General features: G+C 40.5%; 1 protein-coding gene across 3 annotated transcripts in view; it reads left to right on the top strand.

Annotated features, from left to right (window-relative positions):
- LOC140465806 (G protein-activated inward rectifier potassium channel 1-like) overlaps positions 1–26,049 on the top strand; it is a 487,432-nt gene that overhangs the window by 42,809 nt on the left and 418,574 nt on the right. Inside the window, exon 3 of one of the 3 annotated variants that reach the window (XM_072561596.1) lies at positions 16,230–19,554. The exons of the other annotated variants lie outside the window; for them this stretch is intronic. Within the exon in view, the coding sequence (XP_072417697.1) occupies positions 16,230–16,834 (605 nt within the window). The 3' untranslated portion in view covers positions 16,835–19,554. Of the gene's footprint in view, positions 1–16,229; positions 19,555–26,049 lie in introns of those variants that run through there. 3 annotated transcript variants of the gene reach the window in all.

The following is a 26,049-nucleotide window of genomic DNA, read 5'->3' on the forward strand; positions in this document are numbered from 1 at the left end:
GTTGGTATGGCGTTCAAGGGACCACAGGGCTGCTCTCTCACGAGAGAGACAATAGGTTACAGTGAGGGGAGAAGTTGAGAAGGAGAAACCTTCATGGTTACCTCAGCCAGTGTCTGAACTGAACCTACGCTATTGGTATTAATATACATCACAAACCAGCCATGGACTAGCCATATTAACACTGTGGCTAAAAGCACATGTCAAACATGGGGTATCCTGCACCAAGTAATTCACCTCCTGACTCCCCAAATCCAATCCACCATTTCTGGGCATAAATCAGGAGCATGATAGAATGCTCCCCATCTCAGCCAAAGCAGCCCACTGATTGGAACCACATTCATAAACATCCAACCCCTCCACCACTGATGCACAGTAGCAACAGTGTGTACCACCTATTACCTGCACTGCAGTGACACGCTAAGACTCTTTAAAGGATATCTTTGAAACCCATTCAGAAGGGCAGCATGCGGACTACAGCAGTTCAAGAAGACAGGTTACCACCACTTTCTCAAGGGCAACCAGGGACTTGCAATAAAACTGCTGGCCAGCCAGTGATGTTTCTGTCCTACAGTGAATAAAAAAAAATTACAACACAACCACCAGCAGACTTCTCTCCAAATCACTCATCATCCTGACTTGGAAACATGTGCCTACAGTATCTTTTATCTGCAATTGTCTCTAACAGGGTTATGGGTACACTGACAGATTGCGGTGTTGGAGCAGATGGCTCACCAGCAACTTTTCCAGGCAGTTCAGGATGGGCAATTAATCCTGGCTCTGTGGCAAAGCCCACATGTCCTGAATGAATTAAGATTTTAAAAAAACTTCCCTTGTATTTCAGTTGTAATATGTGGAATCAAATCCTTGAACTTTCACAGTGTCGATTTTAAGGCAGTTGAATAACAAATATACTTCTTTTAGTGGTCGTTGTAGGAGATAGTTATGGTTGACTGTTTTATCATTTGCACTTCCCTAATCACACTGGACTTGTTTCATGAGTTATTTGACATTTCACTGGTTGCTATGAAGTATTTCATTTCCCAGTAGATGTTAAAAATCTTAAACAGTCAGTGAGGCAGTTTCAGATAGTAAATTGGCATTGATATAATTTATGGAGGAAAATGCAGAAGTAGAGCATTCCCTGGTTCTGAAGAAGGTAGGAAGCAGTGAGGGTGGCATCGAAGAAGGCACTTTTATCCAGAAAGTGAAATCCTTAAGGAGGACATGGACAATAGAGGAATTAAATGTGTTTGGAATTGAAAGAAGGGGGAAATTGCTTCTCAGCAGGAGTTTCAATCTGAAAATTTATGCTACAATATTATAGAAAGGAAACTGTACAATGAAAACAGGCATGCTGAAGTTGTTCTAATCACTAGAATTTTAATTTGATTTTGGATGTCCTTGTTATCATTAGTTTTGATTGCAGTGTCAGCACTGCACCAATTTTTATTACAGACCTGCAAAATCTGGCTGGTTCCCATGCTTGCATAATTTTATTACAGTTCAAAGCTAGTTCTAGTTTTAACCATAGATTTTTGACATTGTTGAATTAAGTAAAGGAATTTGAAGATCTTCATCTTGCACTCATCAGGACATTGTATAAGAGTACCAGTTCAAGGCAAATATCAATCTGCAACGTGAGAAGAGAGTATCAGTCATTATCCACTTAGCAACCAATCAGCATTCTTGTCTAATGATTTTTCCCTTGAATTGGTATTCTTGCAAAATGTTCTGATGAGTGCAAGATGAAAAGCTTTGAGAAAATGTCTCTTTACAACAATATTCAAGTTCTGTACCAAAAAAATGAATAAAATGTTTATACAAATAGGAAATTCATTAACATGTTATAATATGCAGGAGCATTTTCTTCTACAGTTTGTTTTAATGTTACCAACAGCAAATTTCCAGTATAACCTTCAAGTGCTTTATGTTTTTGCATCCGTTTCTTTAAGTCCACCCAAAGGATATTCTCTTTGGTGACTCTTGGAGAAGGGAAGGAAGTTATATTAAAACTTTATAAACCACAGATTAAGCCTCAGTTTGAGTAACATATCCAGTTCCAAGCTTTACACGTTCAGCAGTTATCAAGGCCGTGGAGAGACTACAGAGAAGATTTTCTGGAATAAGAGAGCTGTGAGACCTCAGTTTTGTGGTGAATCTAAAAAAGCCAGCATTGTTTACCTTGAAGCGTGGAAGGTTTAAGGGGGATTTTAGAGGCGATCAAAATCCTGAGTGGTTTTGAGAGTATGGGTGGTGAGAAACTGATCCTTGCAGATGGGGTTGTAACTGGAAGAGACAAATTTAAGAGAACTGGCAAAAGAATGAGAAGGAAATGAGAAGTTTTTCTTTGCAGAATGAGCTATTGTGTTCTGGTTGAAAAGATGCAGAAGCAGACTTAATTGTAATTTTCAAAGAAGTGTTTGATATGTCCTTTGGAAATTGCTGTAAACAGGACTGAGGCAGTGGGACTAACTAAATAGCTTCCTTCAAAGACACAGCACAAATCAAAAAACTTTGTGTTTTTCTCTCTATGTGCTTGATTTTGTAGCCCCTGCAGGAGCAAAGAATGTAAGTAATCAGGAACTAAATTGTTTTCTTCTTTATTCTTCCATGGGATATGGGCATTAATGGCTACATGAACATTTATGCCCATCTCTAATTACCCTGGAGAAGATGAGCTACTATCTTGAACTACTATGGTCCTTGGTGTCTACGGCTCTCCCCCAATGCTGTAAGGACATTCAAGGATTTGGACCCTGTTCCGTAGATCCAGGTCAGGGTGGTGTATGACTTGGATAGGAACTTGCATGGTGTTTCAATATATCTGCTGTTCTAGTCCTTCGAGATGACAGAGGTAGTGGGTTAGGAAGAAGCCTTTGGTGAGTGACTGCAGCTCAAATTGTAGATGGCATACACTAGTGCCACTAGCACACTGAAATAAAGGGAGAGAATGCTGAAGATGCTGGACGGGGTGGCAATCATATGATCTTCTCTGTTCTGGATGGTGACAAGCTTCATGAATGTTGTTGAAGTAAGTGGGAGTATTTTATCCCTTGCTTGTATCCTGTACATAATTGACAGGCACTGAGGAGTCAAAGTTGAGTTACTCACTACAGAATTTCTAGCCTTTGACCTGCCGCAGTAGTTATTGTTCAGCCAGTTTCTGGTCAGTGGTAACTCTGAGGACGTTGATAGTGGGGATTCAATGATGGTAATAACATTGAATGTTAAGGGTGATTATAGACTTTTCTTGTTGGAGATCATCACTGCCTGATGTTTGTGTATGCAAATGTTAATTATCAACCTAAATCTGGCTGTTGTCCAGATCTGGCTGCATATAGACCTGGACTGTTCTGGTACAGAGGAGTCACAAATGTTAAGCTTTACGCAAGCATTAGTGAACATGCACATTTTAAACATTATGATAGATGCAAGGTCATTGATGAAGCAGCTGAAAATGTTTCAGACTAGGACATTACCCTGAGGAAGCCCTCAGTGATGTCCTGGGACTGAGAAAATTGAGCTTCCACAATCATAACCTCGTTCTTTGTGCCATGTATGGCTCCAATCAGTGGAAAGTGTACAACTTGTTTGCATTGATTCATCTGAATGTTGCCTTGATGATAAGGTCAGTTACTACCAACTCATCTCTGGAATGTAGCTGTTTCGTCCATGTTTGGACCAAGATTGTAAGGAGGTCAGAAGTCAGTTGCTCTGGGGAAACCCAAACTGAAAATCAATGAGCAGCTTTTCCCTTTGCAAATGCAGCTTGAAGGCACTGTCAATAACTTCTTCCCTCACTTTTCTGATGATCACGAATAGACTGATGTAGTTATCTTTAGTACTGTAGCCGATGGCAACATCCAGTGCATTCAGCCATTTCTCGATGTCACATGGAGTGAATTGAATTGTTTGAAGACTAGCACCCGTGAGGCTGGAACTGCTGGAGGAGACTAAGATTGATCATCTTGCAAGGTTGAAGGTGGAAGAAAACAATTGAGTCTAGTATTTTCTGTTTATGCTAGGCTTCCAGGTGGGGGTATTTGTGGAGCCTCTGGTTCCTGTTTGTTGTTTAATTTTTCACCGCCATTCAATAGTAGATGTGACACAACTGCAGAGCTTAGATTTTATCCATTGGTTGTGAGATTGCTTAGCACTACCTATAGTATGGAGCTTACCACTGCTTGCCATGCAAATAGTCCTGTGCTATAGCATCATCACATTGACATTTCAACTTTAAATATTAGGGGGTGGCATTGTGGCTCAGTGGTTAGCACTGCTGCCTCACAGCACCAGGTTCCCAGGTTCCATTCCAGCCTCGGGTGACTGTCTGTGTGGAGTTTGCACATTCTCCCTGTGTCTGCGTGGGTTTCCTCCAGGTGCTCCGGTTTCCTCCCACAGTCCAAAGATGTGCAGGTCAGGTGAATTGGCCATGTTAAACTGCCTACAGTGTTAGCTGCAAAGGGCAGCAGGGTGGCTCTGTGGTTAGCTCTCCTGCCTCACAGTACCAGGGACCTGAGTTCGATTCCCAGCCTCAGGTGACTGTCTGTGTGGAGTTTGCATGTTTTCCCTGTGTCTGCATGGATTTCCTCAGGATGCTCCGGTTTCCTCTCACAGTCCAAAGGTGGGCAGTTTAGGGTTGATTGGCCATGCAATAGTGCCCAGGGATGTGTAGGTTAAGGAGGGATAAATCTAGTGGAGAATGGTATTGGGTGAGATACTCTTTGAATGGTCGGTATGGACTTGTTGGGCCAAAGGGCCTGTTCCCATTCTGGGGTGGCACAGTGGTTCCGTGGTTAGCACTGCTGCCTCACAGCACCAGGGTCCCAGGTTCAATTCCAGCCTGAGGCAACTGTTTGTGTGGAGTTTGCACATTCTCCCTGTGTCTGCGTGGGTTTCCTCCGGGTGCTCAGGTTTACTCCCACAGTCCAAAGATGTGCAGGTCAGGTGAATTGGCCACGCTAAATTGCCCATAGTGTTAGATGTATTAGTCAGAGGGAACAGGGTCTGGGTGGGTTACTCTTCAGAGGGTCGGTGTGGACTGGTTGGGCCAAAGGGCCTGTTTCCACACTGTAGGGAATCTAACCTAATCATTCCTGCTGCTGCTCCTAGCTTACCAACCTGAACTTCTTTATTGAACTATAGTTGATCCCCAGCTTCATACTAATGGGAGAGTGAAGGAGAAGTGGGCCATGAGGTTAAACAGTGTAGTTGAATACAAAATTCTGCTGTTGCTGATGGCCCACTGTGACTCATAAATATTAAATGAAGCAGAGCCAGATCTGTTTGAAATTTACTCCATTCAGTACAGTAGTAGTGCCACACAATACAATGGTAGCTATCCTCAATGTGAAGATAGGAATTGATATTCACCCGATCTGCGCAGTGGTCATTCCTGCTGGTATTGACATGGGCAGATGCACCTAAGACAGATAGATTGCTGAGGATAAGATCAAGCACATTTTAACCTTTTGCTGCCCATCCAGAGAGCATTATGTCCCCCTGCCACCCACAGTGCTGTCTCCAAGTGGTGTTCAACATAGGGAAGAACTAATTCATTAGCTACGGGAGGATGGTTGGTGATAATTGGCAGGACGTTTTCTTGTCCAGGTTTAACCTGATGCCATAAGATTTCATACCAATACTGAGGATACCCAGGGCAATTCCTCCTTGCTTGTATTCTATACTGGTCATACTTGTATACTGGTCATCTGGTTGACCAGTAGGAGTTAGCAGTGTCAACAGTCTGTGTTTGCCTTCATTATTTCTGGAGCTTGATTGATGCCATGTTGTCCGTCAAGTTTCATTCTTTGTTTAGATATCATAGCAGTTTGGCATTGGTACAGTTGAATAGCTTGCTCGGCGCTAGAGTCAATCTTATTGCTGTGGATATGGCATCACATGTCAGCCAACCACGTAATGATGACAAAGTTTTTCCCTAAAGGCTGTTAGTGAACCAGATGGGATTTTATGACAATTGACAATGATTGTATGGTTGCCATTAGGCTAGCTTTTAATTATAGATTTTTATGGAATTAAAATTCCAGTATTTAAAACTCATTGAATATTAGTCTGGAGTTCTAGATTACTCATCCACTGACATTATCACTGGACTTTGCATCTTAATATCGCTACTTAATATTACTCTGACAAGGACATACAAGTCTTGGGTCTCCTCCACCGCCAAATTCTAGCCACCCAACACCTAGAGGAAGAACGCCTCACATTTTGCCTCGAGATACTCCAACCACATAGGATCAATGTCGATTTCACTAGTTTCCTCATTTCCTCTCCCCCCACTTTATCCCAGGTCCAACACTCCAACTCAGCACCGCCCTCTTGAACTGTCCTACCTGTCCATCTTCCTTCCCACCTATCTGCTCCATCCTCCTCTCCAACCTATCACCATCACACCGCACCCCCCCCCACCTTCATCTACCTATTGCTTCCCAGCTACCTCCCCCCCAGCCCCACCACTCTCCCCGACCCCTTTATCTCTCAGAACCCTTGGGCCACACCCTCATTCCTGATGAAGAGCTTATGCTCGAAACATCAACTCTCTGGCTCCTCAGATGTTGCCTGACCGGCTGTACTTTTCCAGCACAGCACTCTTTGACTGATCTTCAGCATCTGCAGTCCTCACTTTCTCCTACTTTTTGGTATGCCAAATCTCCAGTTCCATCCTGCTCTATGTCATTTTTCCACCTCATACAGCAGGGACATCCACCCATTATTAAAATTCATGTGAGACCAAATAAAAGCTGCCAGCTAGGATTACTGTGTTGTTCTCCTAGTTCCCACTGGGGGCAGTCACTAGTTCAATGGCCTGGGGGTGGCTTTTCAGTGGCAGACTCAGCATTTGGCTCACCAAATGATTTAAGGACAGCATGGTGGCTTGTGGGTGGCATGGTGGCTCAGTGGGTAGCACTGCTACCTCACAGTGCCAGGGATCCAGGTTCAATTCCAGCCTCTGGCAAGTGCCTGTGCTCTCCCTGTATCTGCGTGGGTTTCCTCCAGGTGCTCCGGTTTCTTCCCACAATCACAAAGATGTGCAGGTTAGGTGAATTGGCAATGGCAAATTGCCCATAGTGTTCAGGGATGTCTAGGTTAGGTGTATTTGTCTAGAGTAAATGTAGAGCAATAGGGTAGGGAAATGCATCTGGGTGGGTTACTCTTTGGGAGGTCAGTATGGAATTGTTGGGCCAAAGGGCCTGTTTCCACACTGTAGATTTACAAACAGGTCTTGCCACTCTGCCTGCCTGGCTGGGAGCAGCAGCAGCTTCATGACACCCTGTGAGGAGGTAGCCCTGCCTCACTCTCACAGCCTTCCTCTTGCTCCCCTCTGCAATCACACAGACCCACAGTGATGGTGTGGCTATGGAAGCCATTTTGTTTTTAATGTAACAGTTAGCAAAGCTGATGAGAGGGGACCTCCATTTCAAACCATCCCTCTCCCTCACCAATCATCGCAACGTGTTGTCCCTTTCAAACTGCAGGGTCTCTGATTGGCCCTGCAGCTTGGACAAGCCACCCACCATCCTTAATTGGACTGTGATCCCACCTCTGGCCATTAATTAGGTACTCCAGGGGAACAGTAATGAATGACTGTTTCCATTCCAGTGCAGCCTTCTGACCCACGCTTGAACCTAACAGCAGGATTCAGAAGCCTGCAGAGAAAACGCTGCATTGTAATGCTATTTACAAAGGATATCTTTTCTCAAGCAATTTCTGTAAGACATCGATTAAATATTTTGAAAGTAGAACAGACCTAGTTAAAATTAGACAAGGATGGCGATCAATTTAGCTGTCCGATTTGATTGTAGGTGTCAATTTTAGTCAGTGCAGTGATTTTCCCAGCTGCTCATGTTTTATTTAAGGTGTTTTCGATGTGTTTTGTGGGAGGTGATAGAGTAGTAGTATTATCGTTAGACTATTAATCTAAAAACCCAGGTAATGTTCTGCAGACCTGCATTCAAATATCACACAGTAGATAGTGAAACTTGAATTCAGTTTAAAAACAAAGTCCACTTGTAAGTGTTCTTGTGGTACAGTAGCAATGTCCCTGCCCTTAAGCCAGAAGGCCTGGATTCAAATTCCATCTCGTCCAGAGCTGTATCACAACACAGCTGAACAGGTGCATTTTAAATAAAAGTCCAATGTATTTCATGTTTAAACAAGCACAGTTGAAGGAATCGTTCACGGTGGCTCAGTGGTTACCGCTGCTGCCTCACAGCACCAGAGTCCGGGTTTGATTCCTGACTTGGGCAACTGTTTGTGTGGAGTTTGCACTTTCTCCCCGTGTCTGTGTGGGTTTCCTCTGGATGTTCTGGTTTCCTGCCACAATCCAAAGATGTGCATGTCAGGTGATTTGGCCATGCTTAAGTGTCCCATAGTGTTCAGGGATGTGTAGGTTAGATGCATTAGTCAGGAGTAAATGTTGGGTAGGGTAATGAGTCTGGGTGGGTTGCTCTTTGGAGGGTCGGTGTGGACTTGTTGGGCCAAATGGCCTATTTCCACACAGTAGGGAATTTAATCTAATCTAAAACTGGAGGGTATTCTGAAAAAAAAGACATATCTCAAAATGCTATGCCTGAATTGTTTTGCCCTTTTTTCTCCCTTTACAAATCTATGCATTATTACCACTTTTTCTGTGTTCATTGTAAATTTCATAGGCTTTCTTTTTGGCACTGTTCATTCTTTTGCTGTTGGTTATGGCTCCTTCATGCACAGTTGGAACACTTATAAGTAGCTCCTGGTACTGATTGATGTCAAACACTTTATGAAAAGACTCTGCAAATATCTGCTTCATTGTGCATTTTAAAAGAGGTTTGAATCACACTGTAATCACACTGGCATGATAACCTGCAATAAAAACAGAAAATAAATACATCTGAAAAGGTGAATGAAAAGTTAACACATCATCAGAACGGAATATAGTAATCTTATTACTTTCTTGAAATAAGACCTAACTATGCTCTGTGCAGTTGTACACAGGATGAAATTTTAATTTGTTCTCAGCACTATAGACATTCCTCCTTCCTCAGTTAATTTCTTTTTCCTTCTTCCAAATCCCCATGAGAAAGAAGGTAAGAAAGAAGGCAATTAATATCTTTCACATCCTGAAGACACTTGAAAGTGCCACACAACTGATTAAATACCTTTGAATTGTAATCAGTTTTGTGTTTTGAAAATTCAACAGCCAACTCAAGAGGCAAAGTTCCACAAACAGCAATGTGATAATAAACAGATCGACTGGGTTTGTTTTTTGATGATGTTGGTCAATTGGTAACTATAAGCCAGTGGTAAGGAGAACATTTCTGTTCCTGTTTGATGCTGTGTCATCCACCCAAGAGGACAGATGTCACCTTGTCCAGTTTTGTTTGACTAGTCTGGCCTGTTGATTCATTGGACCAAACTTGTCTGTTGATTTTTACATTGCTCTAAAGCAATGCAAAAGATATTCACCCTTGGGTTGGACTGCACTTAGAGTCATAAAGATGTACAGGCCAGAAACAGACCCTTTGGTCCAACTCGTCCATGCCGACCAGATATCCCAACTTAATCTCATCCCACTTGCCAGCAATTGGCCCATATCCCTCTAACCCCTTTGTATTCATATACCCATCCAGATGCCTTTTGAATGTTGTAATTGTACCAGCCTCCATTACTTCCTCCGGCAGCTCATTCCATACACACATCACCCTCTGTGTGAAAAAGTTGCCCTGTAGGTCTCTTTTATATCTTTCCTCTCTCACCCTAAACCTATGCCCTCTAGTTCTGGACATCCCCATCCCAGGGAAAGACCTTGTCTATTTATCCTAGCCATGTCCCTCATGATTTTATAAACCTCTATAAGATCACCCCTTAGTCTCCGACGTTCCAGGGAAAACATCCCTAGCTCATTCAGCCTCTCCCTATAGCTCAAATCCTCCAACCCTGACAACTTCCTTGTAAATCTTTTCTGAACCCTTTCAAGTTTCACAACATCCTTCCGATAGGAAGGAGACCAGAATTGCATGCAATATTCCACCAGTGGCCTAACCAATGAGCTTTCCAGCCGCAACGTGTCCTCCTAACTCCTGTACTCAATACTCTGACCAATAAAGGAAAGCATATCAAACACCTTCTTCACTATCCTATCTACCTGTGACTATACTTATTGCATACATATGGCCAAATTGTAACTTTCCATGTACTGTTTTTTAACTCAGCTGCTAAACATTACTTGCTCAGCTAATGATCCACATCTGTAACATGAAGATCAGGCTGTTACAGCAGAAGCAGAAGGGTTTGCACTGGGAGGGAGGGCAAAGGAGATTCCCCAGGATGTTGCCTGGAATGGAGCATTTCAGCAATGAATGGAGGCTGGATAAGCTCAGGTTGTTTTCTTTGGAGCAGAGAAGGTTCAGTTAGGCACCTGAACTGTTTAAGATTATGTGAGGCAGAGACAGAGTGAATTGTAAGCTGCTGATCCACTTAATTGAAGGGTCAATAACAAGGGGGACATTATTTAAAAGTGAAAGGCAGGAACCTTAGAGGGAATATCTTTTCCACCCAGACAATGGTGGGGTTCTGGAGTGCAGTGCCTGGAAGAGTAGTTGGCTACCTCACAACCTTTAAAAAGTACTTGGATGGGCACTTAAAGTTATGGGGCTAGTGCAGAAAAGTGGGAGTAGTGTTGATAGTAGTATACTATTGGTTGTATGGACTTGATGGCACAAGGGATTCTCTAATACTGTAGTATTCCATAATTCTATGTTGTTGTTGCAGGTTTTCCTCTAACTACTTCATATTTTTCCATGGCCTTCTGGAAGAAGGCTCCATGTATGCTATACTTTCTTCAAATTTTAATTGAAAAGAAGTTTGAATTGGGAGAAGAAAATGAGGCATTCCCTTTTCCAGGATTTGGCACTTCAATAATTTCAAAATTGTTTTTTTTCCTTCCCAAACCAATCCTGCACCTGCACTGTTCAAGTGCAGTACAGTAACAACTAATGCACTGCTAAAAAACTGATGCAACAAACATTTTTAATTGGGGGATTATGGTCCCGAATTTTTCATTGATCCAATAAATCTCAGAATCTTATGGTAGTCAGGTTGGTGTATCACATTACCCTTTGGAAAGCCCTGTATTCCTGTACTAAAACAGTTTTTGCTGTCCCTTTTCTTGGAGGGGGATAGCAGCTGAATTTTAGTAGGCCTAGGAGGCCATGATGATCCTTTTGATATATCACACACCATATCAAAAAGCTCCAGAAAGGCAGGACACAAAAACACACACAGACACATGCATACATACACACACGTACACCCACACGTATACACACACACACACACGCAATTATAGTAAATAATTCTAATATTCAATGCTTTGTAGTATTTTACTAAGTTAAAGTCATTATAGAAATGCAAATTGTTGTTGTCTCATCCAAAAGATAGTCCTCCATCAGTGCTACACAACTTCATTACAACAGTAGCTTGTCAATGTTGAGTGACATGCCATGATACATGTTGATTTCATAATATTCTGACAGATTCAAGAGTGCAAATATTGTGCGCTGGCTGATACTTTCCACGTGAATAATTTTCTGATTAAACTCCCACACATGTTAGCCAATCCAGAAATTGCTTCATAAATAGTAGAATTTCAGTTTGGCAGGTATATCTCTAAATCTATGATGAGTTATTACTGTGTTCATTAAATAAGCTGTGGTTGGGTTAAATGAACTTCTTATAATTTTCCTCAGCCTTCCCTTTAATAATTTCACCCAGATGGGGATCTGGCCACACGGGAAATAGTTCTATCCCATGTTTGGTTCATAAATTAAGAAGTGATATTGTTAAGCACTCTTTCCTCAGAGTTAATTATGAACAAGGAAGCCTATGGTAGGCAGTTTTGTATTTTTTCCTCTTCCCTCAAATCTCGTAATATTTTTCCCCTTCAAGCATTTATCTATTTCCACTTAAAATATTGTGATTGAATTCTTTAATGAGGGAATTTTGTTAAATATTTCATATTCTAATAACTGAGTTTATGATCCACTATTTCAGATTCATCTTGAGGCAGAAATGATCTGTTTACCATTTATCAAATGTCTCCATAGTTTTGACTGTTTCTCTTGTTTATTTTAAACCTTTGTGCTCCAGTGAATATAATTAATACTTTTTCAAATCTCTCATCAGTCAGTTTAACCATAATTTATTAAATATTTGAATCGATTTTGGTCTCTTGCATCAAATTAGGATACGTACTTAGAGGGTAACAGCTAAATCCAAGCATGTTATATGTCTGAAGAATTAGCTGTTGTACTAAAGATGCACTTTACACCCTAATAGTGATTTTTGATCCATTATCTGGGAACATAAATTGAACTTTTGAAAATAGAATGTTTAAATACAGACTAATATGACATGACCTCACAGCTAAAATGATTACCACATTTGCATTATTGAAATTTTAACATTATATCCCTATTGAGGTGGAGATGTCTGCAGAAAAGCATCAAAAATGACAAACCCGGAGACAAATAGATGAACCATGTGCACACAATGTCCAGGTGTTCAGTTGCTTGGAGACCAAACTTCAAACCTAATCACTTGAACAGTGGACCCTGGCAAAAAAGAGGGTCATGAGCTAATCACAGTGCAATTAGAATACCTGATCACATCTGAATTACTAGTCAGCCAGAGAGACAATGGTCACATAACAAGTAGATCCTTCTTTATGTTGAAAACACGTTTCCCCAAGCAGTACTGAACAAGCAGCTTAAAACCTGAGAGAAAGAGAGTCTTACTCCCTGGCTGTCTCCACTCAACATTCAAACCTTTGGGGCCTGGTCTTCTATTGTATGACTCTCTCTCTCTCTCCATGTGCAGTAGACCAAGATTTATGAACAGCTCAACTCAGTAGCTGTGTTTCAAGATGACTAACTTAATTTGTGTTTAACTAACTTTCTGGAGTTTATGAGAAGGAAACAAAGAGTTTTGATGAGGTTAGTGCTGCACTGTGCACCTGCTTCCAAAACATTTTTGTCACAGTTCCACACAGCAGATTTGTAAGCTAGGTTAGAACTCCTGGAATCAAAGGGACAGCGGTAACATGGATATAAAAAAAGGTTGAGTGATAGAAAAGAGGGTAATGGTTAAAATGTATTTTTGAGACTGAAGAAAGGTTTGTAGTGGAGTTCCCTTGGGGTCAATATTGTGTTATGGATTAGGCCAGACCCCACAAAACATTTGAAGAAAGTAGCCTAGACCCTAACTTTGCTAGTTGCTTTAAGCAGGTGTAAGATGGATATTCGAGGAGAGATGCAACTGGTCAAACCACTAGTTTTAAACAAGACAAAATGTATTTATAAGTTAACGAATGAAACACAAACTCAACAGATCATCCCAGCTTAATGATGTTGTTCCAAATATCTGCAACAATCCCCATAACCCTCTTGGCACAAAAGGTAAAATCAAACACAGGGTCTTACAGGAGAGAAGTCAGAGAGAGAGAGTACCAGACTTCAGACCAGCAGCTTTTTCAACACCACTGCTAAAGTCTAAACCAAACCAATGAAGAGCTGAGCTGAGAGAACTGGCCACTTCCCTCTCATTGTACAAGTGTTTATTTTCAAAAACGTGAAAGCCTCTGTTGCTAGAGGCAGTATCTGTTAGCTATAATCAAACTGGCCTTAAAACCCTTCAAGTTAGACTTTTCGGAGTCTATGTCTTTTACAACCTCTCTGGAAAATAAACCAAGGTGCCAATGGGCTGAGGAGTGGCAGTTGGAGTTTAATTTAGATAAATGCGAGGTGCTGCATTTTTGGAAAGCAAATCTTAGCAGGACTTGTACAATTAATGGTAAGGTCCTAGGGACTGATGCTGAACAAAGAGATCTTGGAGTGTTGGTTCATAGCTCCTTGAAAGTGGAGTCACAGGTAGATAGGATAGTGAAGAAGGCGTTTGGTATGCTTTCCTTTATTGGTCAGAGTATTGAGAACAGGAGTTGGGAGGTCATGTTGCGGCTGTACAGGACATTGTTTAGGCCACGTTTGAAATATTGCGTGCAATTCTGGTCTCCTTCCTATCGGAAAGATGTTATGAAACTTGAAAGGGTTGGAGGATTTGAGCTATAGGGAGAGGTCGAATAGACTGGGCCTGTTTTCCCTGGGGCATTGGAGTCTGAGGGGTGACTTTATAGAGGTTTATAAAATCATGAGGGACATGAATAGCATAAATAGACAAAGTCATTTCCCTGGAGTGGGGTACTCCAGAACAACAGGGCATAGGTTTAGGGTGAGAGGGGAATGATATAAAAGAGACATAAGGGGCAGCTTTTTCATGCAGTGGGATGAAGGTATATGGACTGGGTGCTGGCAAGTGCAACTAGATTAGGTTGGGATATCTGGTTGGCATGGATGAGTAGGACCGAAAGGTCTGTTTCTGTGCTGTACGTCTCTTTGACTCTATGACTGCATGACAGCATAATCTTGTTAAAGGAGCAGCATCGTCACAATTGGGAACCTTACTTTTCTAGATATCTGTAAATGGCCTAGACATTAGCTTACTGGGGGCTATTTCAAAGCTTGTATATAAAGCTTGGAAATGTTCTAGACTGTGAGGAGGACTTTGTAGAATGTAAATAGGACATTGGCAAGTTTGTGGAGTGGGAAGATAAGTGGTAAATGAAGTTAAGTGCAAAGAAGTGTGAAGAGATACATGTATATAGAAACAGCATTGAGAGAAAGTACATAATAAAGGTTACGTAGGAGCAGAGAGAACTTGATGCATATGTATATGTCATTGAAGGTGGTAGGACAGGTGGAAATATCAGTTACTATCGAATACAATATTCTAAGTTTTATTCATGGCAACATAGATTCCAACACCAAAGAGTTTATGCTAAACTCATGTAAAACAATCATTAGACCTTAGCTGGAGTACTCTGTACATTTTTAGGTGTCACCCTTTCAGGAAAGATATGAAAACATATGGAGAAGGTACAGAAGAGGTTCATAAGAATGATTCCAGTGATTTGAAAATCAGCTACTTGCATAGATTGGAAAAGATGGGACTCTTTTCCTTAGAGAGAAAGCTATGAGGAGATTTCAAAATCATAAGAAATTTGGCAGGGTAGATAGGAAGCAACTGTTCTCACTTATAATAGCATTGAAAATGAGATGTAACAGACTTAAAGTCATTTGCAAATGAATACATATGAGAAAAACATTTTCACAAAGCGAGTAGTTAAGGTCTGCACTGCTTGGGTATGTGGTGGAGGCAGGTTCAATTGAGATATACAATTAGATATACAGGATTATGGGAAGAAGGTGAGAAAATGACTGAGGCATTTAAGAGGCCACTGGATGATTATTTGGATAAAGATAATGTGCAAGGATACAGGGAGAGAAAACAGGAGGTTGGCATGAGGCAATGATGCTCAGTTAATGAGCAGGTGCAGACATGATGGACTGAATGACTACCTCCTGCACTGTAACATTGCCATGATTCAGTGAAATGAATTGCTCATTCAGAGAGCCAGTGCAGATGTGATGCACTGAATGGCCACCTCCTGAATTGTAATGATTCTATGACTCTGCAAAGTTGCTACATATTTTACTATTTTTCTTAGATTGGTTTAAGAATTAATAAAACAAACCTCTTTCTTGGTTCAGTTCTGCAGTTAAACACCCTTTGAATTGACAAGTATGTACTTTTCAAACAGGAAAACCTATTGCAAGAAACAGGAAGTGTAGAAAGAGGAGAGTTATTTGGCCGCTCCTCACCTGATCATTTGACTGTACCTCACCATATATTAAATGATATATGTTTATCAGAAAACTTAAAGGAAGCAATAATAAGGCACTTCCACTCTTTTATGTTCAACTCAGAGAGTTGTAAGGGTATGGAATACTTTGCCTGCAACGGTAGTAGATTTGTCAAGTTTAAGTGCATTTAAGTCGTCATTGGACAGGCAAATGGATGTACATTGAATAGTGTAGGTGGGATGGGCTTTAGAATAGTATGACAGGGCAGAGCAACATCGAGGGCCAAAGGGCCTGTACTGCGCTGTAATGTTCTATGTTCTAGTTCTATGTTCTAACTATATCAATTATCCTGACGTTAATGATATGCAAACATGTTTTATACTAGCACTTTTGTCTAATCATTCTAATTGAAATAATGAGATAATTTCATAAACTCCACCTATTTAGAAAGCTTTTTTTTATTCTGCTTTGCAGGAATGACATGTCAAGCGAGGACCTCATACACAGAAGATGAAGTTCTTTGGGGTCATAGATTTCTTCCAGTCATGTCACTAGAAGAAGGATTTTTCCGTGTGGATTATTCCCAATTCCACTCCACATTTGAGGTTCCCACATCTCCCTATAGTGTAAAGGAACAAGATGAGAAGCTGTCACTGACATCACTTTGTCCCACACCTTGTATCAGCAACAGCAAGAACAGAAGGGAGAGAATTTTCTCCTTGGACTGCATCGATACCCTAGAGGAGAAGGGCAACAAATTGCCAGCCAAACTTCAGAAAATGAGCGCCGGCAAAGAGGAAGCGCAGAGGAAAGTTATGAGGATGACTGCTGACATAGGAGAGAAAACTTGCAGTACTGGCGATCTGCCTCTAAAACTGCAGAGATTAAGCTCTAACCCCAGCAATTTCACTGCCGAAGAAAGACTCCCGCTGAAGAGTTTCAAAGTCAATTCAGAATCCATCACTCAATCAACGGGAGATCTTCCACAGAGGGAACATGGCCTGCAACTCACAGGAATACGAATGGAGGACAATTTACCTGCCAAACTGAGGAAAATGAATTCTGGTCGCTTCACTTAGACAGAGACAATATCAAATACAGCATGTTACTTTTGAAATATCTGTAAAAATCTGAGACTTAAGGCCTTTGCTTTGAGTGTATTGGGCTATTTAGGTATACATTTTCTGTTGATGTTGGCTATGGTTTGCATGACTAGGTGACTACAATGTTTTAGTTGCTTAGTTACTAATTTGAGGGATAAGATGGCCCAATTAAGTCAAAGTCAACACCAAAAAGGCATCTCTTGTATTTCTAGAAAAGCCCAGACAAACTCAATTGAAATAATTTAACAGCAAATCAACTTTTAAAAGGCCTGAGTAAAGATCATTTCCTGGATCCCATGGTGTAGTTCAGTCGATAAATTAACTTTACACTATCAGTCAGTTATGATTGACTTGAGATCTACCAGCTACAGTCAACCTGTGATCTTTCTTGAATTAGTCCATTAGCAGGGTACTAATCTAAACTTAACATTTACTTTAGCATCCCTGGGTTAAAGAAGAGAGAAATCAACCAGTTCTATGCATTGACTCCAACTGGTAAATTTTAACCACCAAAATAGATAGGTTGGAGTCTGGTCAGGCATTAAAAATTAAAAATGAAACCTTACTGAATGTGCTATAACATGCACAGTTGTGGGTTTAACATAGGCAGCGCAAAGTCTGTTTGTGTTTGCAGCCTATCCACTCCTGGGAGACAGGTTGATTAATTAAATACTTTAATGAGGTTTGCAGCTTCTGATGTAAACTGCTTTGGGGGATTAGAAATGATTGGCCAGGTTGATGAGGTCTCAGGAAGTTGGATAGCCTTAGGGACATGGGAACAATTCTGGCAAGAATCTAATTTGCCTTTACAGAAATGCAAATGTAAATTGCTAGAGAAACTCAGCAGGTCTGGCAGTCTGCGGAAAGAAACGGATGAACTCTTCCAGTCTGATATGACTTTTCTTTACAGGACTGATCATGAGGCAGGAGAAGCACAGTATCCCACCCTGATTCCCTGCTCTGCCAAATGCCCCATCCCATCAGATGTCTCCCATACAAAGATGTGTAGGTTAAGAGGTCTGACTCTCTTCTTTGGGATTGAGCACTCTCACCTTCAGGTCATGGATGAGATTTACACTTCACTCTTCCAACTTGATATATCTGTTCCTGTGGCATGTTTCAGAGTCATCCCAGTTGAACTTGAAAGCCAGGCTGTCTTCTTGGTCAGAAACCGAAAAGGCATAAGTTGTGGAGCCTGGCCTTATGGATTTTCCACCTGAAATTCATCCCTTGTAATATGTAGGCCACATTTTTACAGTAATGTGCCTGTTCTGGTCCAAAATAGAATGAAAACAAGTGCCCAATATTATATCAATGTCACAGCGGTATTCAGCCTCCAATAACAAACTCCATCTTCTGGTCCTAACTATTTATTATCAGAAGTGAATTAGTAAAGAAGCAACTCAGTTCTATTCTATAGTCTAATAAAACCTTGGCAAATGCTGAAGTAAATGAACATCCTTGAATGTTATTCCGAACTTCTACAAAGTTCTGGTTAGGCCCTAACTATAAGTGTGAGCCAGATGATCATGACCATTTCTGTGTTCCAAGCTTCTGGATGGATGTCAAGAGCAGGGGAATTATTCAGAGGGAACCAAGTGTGAAGGCTTTGAAATTTCATAAGAACACTAAAAATAGCAGAGCAGACAAAGTTGAGGAACAATTTTAAAATCAGAAAGGGTTTTGTGTGAATGAGGATGAATAGTTCCCAGTGGCTAAATGAAGAGTAACTTGAGGATTCAGATTTGAAGTGAAACCAGTGGCAGGCAACGCAGGAAAATTTTTTTAAGGAATAAGTTCTTCTGATCAGGTTAGCAGTGCCCAGAAGGAGATTCAATAATGCCTGTTGAAAGGGAGATGAAAGGGAATTTGTAGGTCCATGTGGAAAGAGCAGGCATTTTTGGGTAGGTTTTTCAAAGCGCTGATGCTAATGCAATGGGAAGAATTGCCCCCCTTCTGTGTTGTCCCATTCTACAGATGTGAATTGTCAATGATGGATTCAGGTTGCACCTAGTAAACAAAGAGCTGACCAGTATTTATCTTGTCATACAGGATGGCTGCCTACAAGTTGTAATGCAAGTCAGCACCGAAAACTGTAAACCAATGCTGCAGCAAAGGAGGGAAAGAAAATTGGAAGAAAATAATTTTGTATTTTTTTCCTGACATTAAAAATCTAATTTTAGTGAAACAGTACATTCTATACTAGGAATCCAGCTGTTTATTTAGGCTACAAGATAAGGAATCTATTAATTTGAGATTGAATGTATATTGCTTCTATTTTTTCAGTGTAGTTGATTGTTACTCTGGCATTTTGATCTCTGAAAAGCACAACACTTAAGTCTCATCTTGTCTCCAGCAACTCCAACCATCTAACTGACATTGACACGTTACATGGAGACTTCTTGATGTAAACGAGCATCGATAAATATTGACATCAAGATTACTCTGAACTTTGCAAAACCCTGTTAAGATTCCAACTGGAAGATTCTACCCATTCCTGAGTCAACTTCAATTTGAGGAGTACTTTAGACTGTGGGGAGAGGACAGTCCTTCAGGGTAGACCACTGGATTTTTTGACACAACTAGTAAATAACAAAGTTAAAAATCACACAACACCAGGTTATAGTTGAACAGGTTTAATTGGAAGCACTAGCTTTCAGATCACCGCTCCTTCATCAGGTGTTTGTGGAGGACACAATTGTAAGACACAGCATTTATAGTAAATGTTTACAGTGTGATGTAACCGAAATTAAACATTGAAAAATACCTTGATTGTTTGTTGAGTCTTTCATCTGTTCGAATACCATGATAGTTTCACTTCTTTCATGTGTAAATCACAAAACATTTTTTTAAAAGTTGCATTCTCAGGTTAACTGTAACAATTGGTGTTAGCTAGACAATATGTTGAAGGTGTTAGCCCCCTGTGTTCTCTGTCTGTACCATAATGTTTAGACTGATTCTAATCAAAAAGTGAGTTAACAGAGTCTTACATGAATTGATGCAGTTTTTGAGCAAAGTACAATGTAACTCTGCAAGTCCAAATTCACCCCACAAACGTATATGTATATGTGTGCATGTGGATCTTTGTGCAATTTAAAAAAAAAGTTTTGTGATTTACACATGAAAGAAGTGAAACTATCATGGTCATTCGAACAGATGAAAGACTCAACAAATAATCAAGGTATGTTTCAATGTATAATTTCGGTTACAACACACTGTAAACATTTGCAATAAATTCTGTGTCTTACAATTGTGTTCTCCACAACCACCCGATGAAGGAGCGGCGCTCCAAAAGCTTCCAATTAAACCTGTTGGACTATAACCTGGTATTGTGTGATTTTTAACTTTGTACATCCCTGTCTAACACTGGCATCTCCAAATCATGACTAGTAAATAACAAATTGTTTCCAAGTCAAGTAGAAACAAGATAAACACAAAGTTCTACTCTGAAACTGCTTGCATTGTATAATTTATGATTTCTCCACTGTCTCCTTCTTTTGTCTCTTTCTCTACACTTACTGATGTGTCTCTTATTACTGACTCTCTCTCTCTCTCTCTCTCTCCTCTCTTCTCTCCTCTCTCCTCTCTCCTCTCTCTCCTCTCTCTCCTCTCTCTCCTCTCTCTCCTCTCTCTCCTCTCCTTTCACTGCTCTGTATATTCAGTTCCATAGGTGAGAGTTTGGATAAGGCAGTTGAGAGGTGCAGGGAGTATGATTCCTAATTAACCTGCACTCAATTGTGGTGAGTGTTAGGAGGTTCAGAAAACAAATGCTCACCTTTGAAAGGGGTTCAGGAACTACTCCAATCAAACATTAGATAGCAATTAAAATACATAAACATCATTATCAATGAATGAAATGCAGTTCCAAAGCAGACGAGATGCAAAAAGATACTTAATGCTGTCGCATGATTGATCAAAATCAGTTAATATATTATACTTACAAATCCTCCCTTCACATTCTCTATTACGCCTGACTAAAGTTTAATATTCAGAGCCACTTCCTCACCACGACTGCCTGGCACTTTGGTAATGCACAATGCCAAACATTCAATGAAGCCAGAACATTACCCAAACACATTGCACATTTCTACATGTACATTCTTTTATCCCTTCCAGAACAATGTGTAACACAATCATAGTCAACAGCAACAAACCAACTAGGGAATGCGCATGGTACTATGCTGACACTCCCATGATGGAGATGATGCTAGTTATCATTAATGATTCCACAACTGAGGCCATGGTCACTGGCAGGGCTGAAGCCACAGAAGTGATGGAATGTTTTGACTAGTCCTCTTCCTCATATTCTACCTGGCCCCTCCTCTCACGATACCTTCCGATAACTCCAATCTAAAAAAACAGTGCTGAGATGGGATCGAAAAGTGATTTGTAGCTAGGGTAGCCAAGAAAAGTATTGTGGGTGCTAGCTTTGTTAAGGACGAGGGAGAAGTGAGTTTGCCTCCAACAGTGTGCTTGACATGATGTAGCAATGCTTACATAATTTCCATAATAGTAGAAACTGGCTTTGGATAGTGGATCATTCAAGAATTAAACAGAATTTTATTACAACAAACTATTATTTACAAGCATTCTGTTCCTTTGGCACGAAAGTATCTGAGCTAATACTATGCTTTTAGTTTACAACTGAAAAGTATGCTACCAGTAGAGTGTGATGCTTCAAATGATCTAAGGTAAGATGGAGTATAAGATCTTTGAGCTTCCAGGTCACATGGTATGATGCAATGATAGTATCACGAGCTTGACTCTTAAAATCATACTGACATATTGAACCTGAGTCGTAATGCAACATGGTTTCAGCTGCAAGGGATAACAATGAGGACGTCAATAGGGGAATATACAAAAAAAATGACAGGAAGCTAGGCGAAGGCAAGGCCATGACTCTGTTAATTGATCATGGTATTAGCACAACAGACAGAGTTGAGCTAAGTTCAGGAAACCAGAAAGTAGACGTGGTTTTTGTTGAGAAGAGAAATTATGGAAGTAAAATTCGCTTGTTGGAGTTATGTGTAAACCCCCTAAAAGTAACCACTTGATAGGACAGTGTATAAGGGAACAAGTAATGAGAAAGCTTGTCAGAAAGGTACAATAATATTCCTGGTGGGTGTTTAATCCACATATAGACTGGCAAAGTCAGATAGGTAAAGGTAGCCTTGAAGAGGCACTCATAGAATGCTTTCAGAATAGTTTCTTAGAACAGCGCGTTCTGGAGAGCAACCAGAGACCAGGTTCTTCTGCTCCAGAATTGTGCAACAATTATTTACTGATTTTATAGTGAAGGCATTCTTGGATCCAGTGATTATAATGTTCAGTTTTTGTGACAAAGGAATCGGTCCAAGACTAGTATTTTACACTTAAATGTGGGCAGTTATGAGGGTATGAAGGCAGAGTAAATTAAATTGAAATGGCCGATTAGGGGTTATTTCAGAATAACATAACAGAAACATTCCAATGAGAAAGAAGAATTCAAAGGGAGAACCCACTATCTGCAGTTAATTAAAAAGGTTAAAAATATCAAACTTCAAGAGAAAGCTGAGAAAAAATAAAAGGGAGGCAAGAAAATTGAAAAAAAAGCATAAAGGATTACTGAAGAGGGAAAATATTTAGAGTATGAGAGAAAGCTAGCTTGAAATATTAAAGGTTTCTATAGGCATTTTAAAAGTAAAGAGTTAACATTGGGGAGCATTGATCCTATGGAAAGTGAGTCTGCGGAATGAAAAATAAGGAGGTGGCAAATAAACTGACCAGCCATTTTAGTCTACACTATAGAGGATACAAAGAACATCCCAGAAATAGCTGTAATTTTCAGCAAATGGAAGCAAGAAAGAATCCAAATAAATTTGTAATTTACAATTACCAGGAAAGTGGTACTAAGCCAATTGACGGAGCTGTGTACTGATAAGTGCCCACACCCTGATAGACTTCATGCTATGGTCTTTAAGAAGTATCTCATGGCATACTTGATGTCTTGGATCTAATTTTCCAAGTGCCTACGTTTGGGAAAGATTCCATTAGATCATCAAGTAGTAAATGTAACTTCTTTATTCGAAATGAAAAGGGAAAGAAAGCAGGAAACTTAAGTTCAAGTAGCTTAATCCCCCATCTTTAGAGTGAAAATGTTGGAAGAGATTGTTAATACAGGCCATTTCAAAATGTTTGAGACAATCAGGCAGAGTCAACATGATTCTGTGAAAGGGGAATCATGTTTAATGAATTTATTGATGTTCTTTGAAGTTATAGTATGTGATGTGCATGACAGGGAACTGGTGAATATAATGTACTTTGATTTTCTGAAGGTAGTTGATAAGATGTCGCACCAAAGATTATTGCAAAAAATATCGGCTTACACTATAAGTGGTAGCATATTGGGATGGATAGACAGAGATAGCCAGGTTCTTCATTGGTAAGGGGATCAAGAGTTATGGGAAGAAGGCAAGAGACTGTGGTTGAGAAACATGTCAGAAAAGCGCAGCAGCTCAGGCAGCATCCAAGGAGCAGGAGAATCGACTTTTCGGGCATAAGGTAGGGAGGAGGGACTTGGGGGAGGGGCATTGGGAATGCAATAGGTGGAAGGAGGTTAAGGTGAGGGTGATAGGCTGGAGAGGGGGTGGGGGCGGAGAGGTCAGGAAGAAGATTGCAGGTCAAGAAGGCGGTGCTGACTCAGCACCGCCTTCTTGACCTGCAATCTTCTTCCCGACCTCTCTGCCCCACCCCCTCTCCAGCCTATCACCCTCACCTTAACCTCCTTCCACCCATCACATTCCCAACGCTCCTCCCCCAAGTCCCTCCTCCCTACCTTTTATCTTAGCCTGCTTGGTACACCCTCCTCATTCCTGAAGAAGGGTTTATGCCCGAAAAGTCGATTCCCCTGCTCCTTGGATGCTGCCTGACCTGCTGCGCTTTTTCAGCAACAAATTTTACAGCTCTGATCTCCAACATCTTCAGTCCTCACTTTCTCCTGAGAAACATGTCAGCCATGTTTGAATGGTGGAGCAGATTCAGTAGGCCAAATTACTTAATTCTGCTCCCATATCTTACGGTCTGGTGGTCTAACGGATACAACACTGGCTGGCTAACAGCAAACCCAGAATATATATATAGTTTGTTCTGGTTAGTGGGACATATCAGATGTTGTGTTCCAGGAATCGGTACTGGGGAGTTAACTTTTTTAATTTATGTAAATTGGTTGTATGTAAAGACCAAAGGTATGTTTGACAGATTTTCTGATGACATAAAGGTAAGTGGGGAGGTAAGTTGTGAAGACGATACAAGAAGGCTACAAAAATATATAGATAGGTTAAGTGAGTGGACAAGGATGTTCTAAATAGAGTATAATGTGAGAAATGTGAAATTGTCTAATTGGCAAGAAGAATAAAACAGAAGTGTATTACCAAATAGTGAGAAGTTGCAGAGAGAACTGGGTATCTTTGCACATGAATCACAAAATGCAGGATACAGCAAATAATTAGGAGAGTGAATGGAATGTTACTGTTTATTATGTATAAGTTGAATACAGAATTAGGAGACCGAGAGTAGATTCATGTTCTCCTTTTTATAACTAATATTTAGACCTATTTTACATCTCAGTATCTCTTTTACTTTACAATGTCCCTTTGTCTTTTGCTCTGTGCACTTTCACCATTTGTATCACTTACTCCTCCTCCCCCTTTTGACAACAGCATGAGTAAACATCATTTTCCAACCCTGTTAGACCTAAGGAGGAATTATATTGGGATCAAAATGTTAAGTCTGTTTCTCTACACCTCGTGAATCTCCCCAGCACTTTTTTGTTTTTCTTACAAAAGTAGGTAGGTTATATTTCAGTATACAGAGTATTTGCAGTACCTGGTACACCTGGTCTCTTTACTTAAAGAAGGATGTAAATGCAGTTCAGAGAAGGTTTACGAGACTAATACCTGGAATGGGTAGGTTGTCTTATGGCAAAAGGTTGACAGGCTATATTTGAATCTGGTGGAGTTTACAAGAGTAAGAGACGACTCAATTAGAACAAAAAAGATCTTGTGAAGTCTTGACTAGGTGAATGGAACTAAGGATTCACCTATTGAAGACAAAGGTGAGAAAGATTCCCTTTTTTCAAAGGACCACGAGCCTTTGGAACTGTCTTTCTGAGAAAATGGGCAAGTTGATTCTTCTGATATTTTTAAGGCTCAGCTAGATGGATTCTTGGTAAGCAAAGGGGTGACGTATCACTGAGGGTCAGGTAGAACATGTTTTTGAGGTTAAAATTAGATCAGTCATGATCTTACTAAATGGTAGAGTAAGCTTAAAGGGTTGAAAGGCCTATTTCTGCTCCTAACTTGTGTGTTTGTATATGTGTTAGAAGAATAATAGTAGAAGGCTGAGGATTCTGGGTAATCCAAGATGGAGGTTGGGAATAATTGCTGGCTGTAACAGGCTGCTCCTTTTTTGAGGTATTTTAGGTGCTGGAAGTGATTTCCTCGAATTCCAGAAATAGTAATTACTGTTTTACATGCTATTACATTGTTTTGGAACTTTGGAGAAAAAAGAGTCAAAACAACAGCACTTTTAAAAGGGAGAGGAACAGACAAAGGCAGCACATGGTCTGTGCAGGAGAGAGAGAGAAAGAGAGAGAAAGAAACCCACACTGTTAATTGCCACAGCAGTGAACCTGCACAGTTACTGCCTTTGCTGTTGAATGTATCGCTGGACATTGGAGTGCATCTAGGAAAATTAACAGTGAAATTCACAACTGACCTTGGAGGAACCTGTTTGGGAGAGGTCAAAGCACAGAAACAGGTAAGTGAATAGTTTTAAGTGTGGCCTTACTGTAAGTCTGCAGTAGTGAGTAGGGTGGGTTCTTTCTTGATTATATGTTTTATTGAGATACGTCTCTTGATTAAACTTAAAAATATAAGCCACAAGTATTATGTTAGCCTGGAGTAGTGTTTTGTAGAGGAATAGGATGGTGCTATTTTCTGGGTCTGTAGAGTGGAAGAAGCAAAAATGGCCCTTAGTAGAGTGATATGCTCTTCATGTTTGATGTGGGAGTGTAGGGAGAGTTTAAATGTTACTGAGGATTATATATGCAATAGATGTCATTGGTTACAAACCCTATCAGATCAAATGGATTGATTGAAGTGACAGTTAAAGACAATGAATAATTTATAAGAGCAAGGGAATGTGATAAATGG

Source organism: Chiloscyllium punctatum, chromosome 42 (genome assembly GCF_047496795.1).
Source record: "Chiloscyllium punctatum isolate Juve2018m chromosome 42, sChiPun1.3, whole genome shotgun sequence".
NCBI classification, from domain to species: domain Eukaryota; kingdom Metazoa; phylum Chordata; class Chondrichthyes; order Orectolobiformes; family Hemiscylliidae; genus Chiloscyllium; species Chiloscyllium punctatum.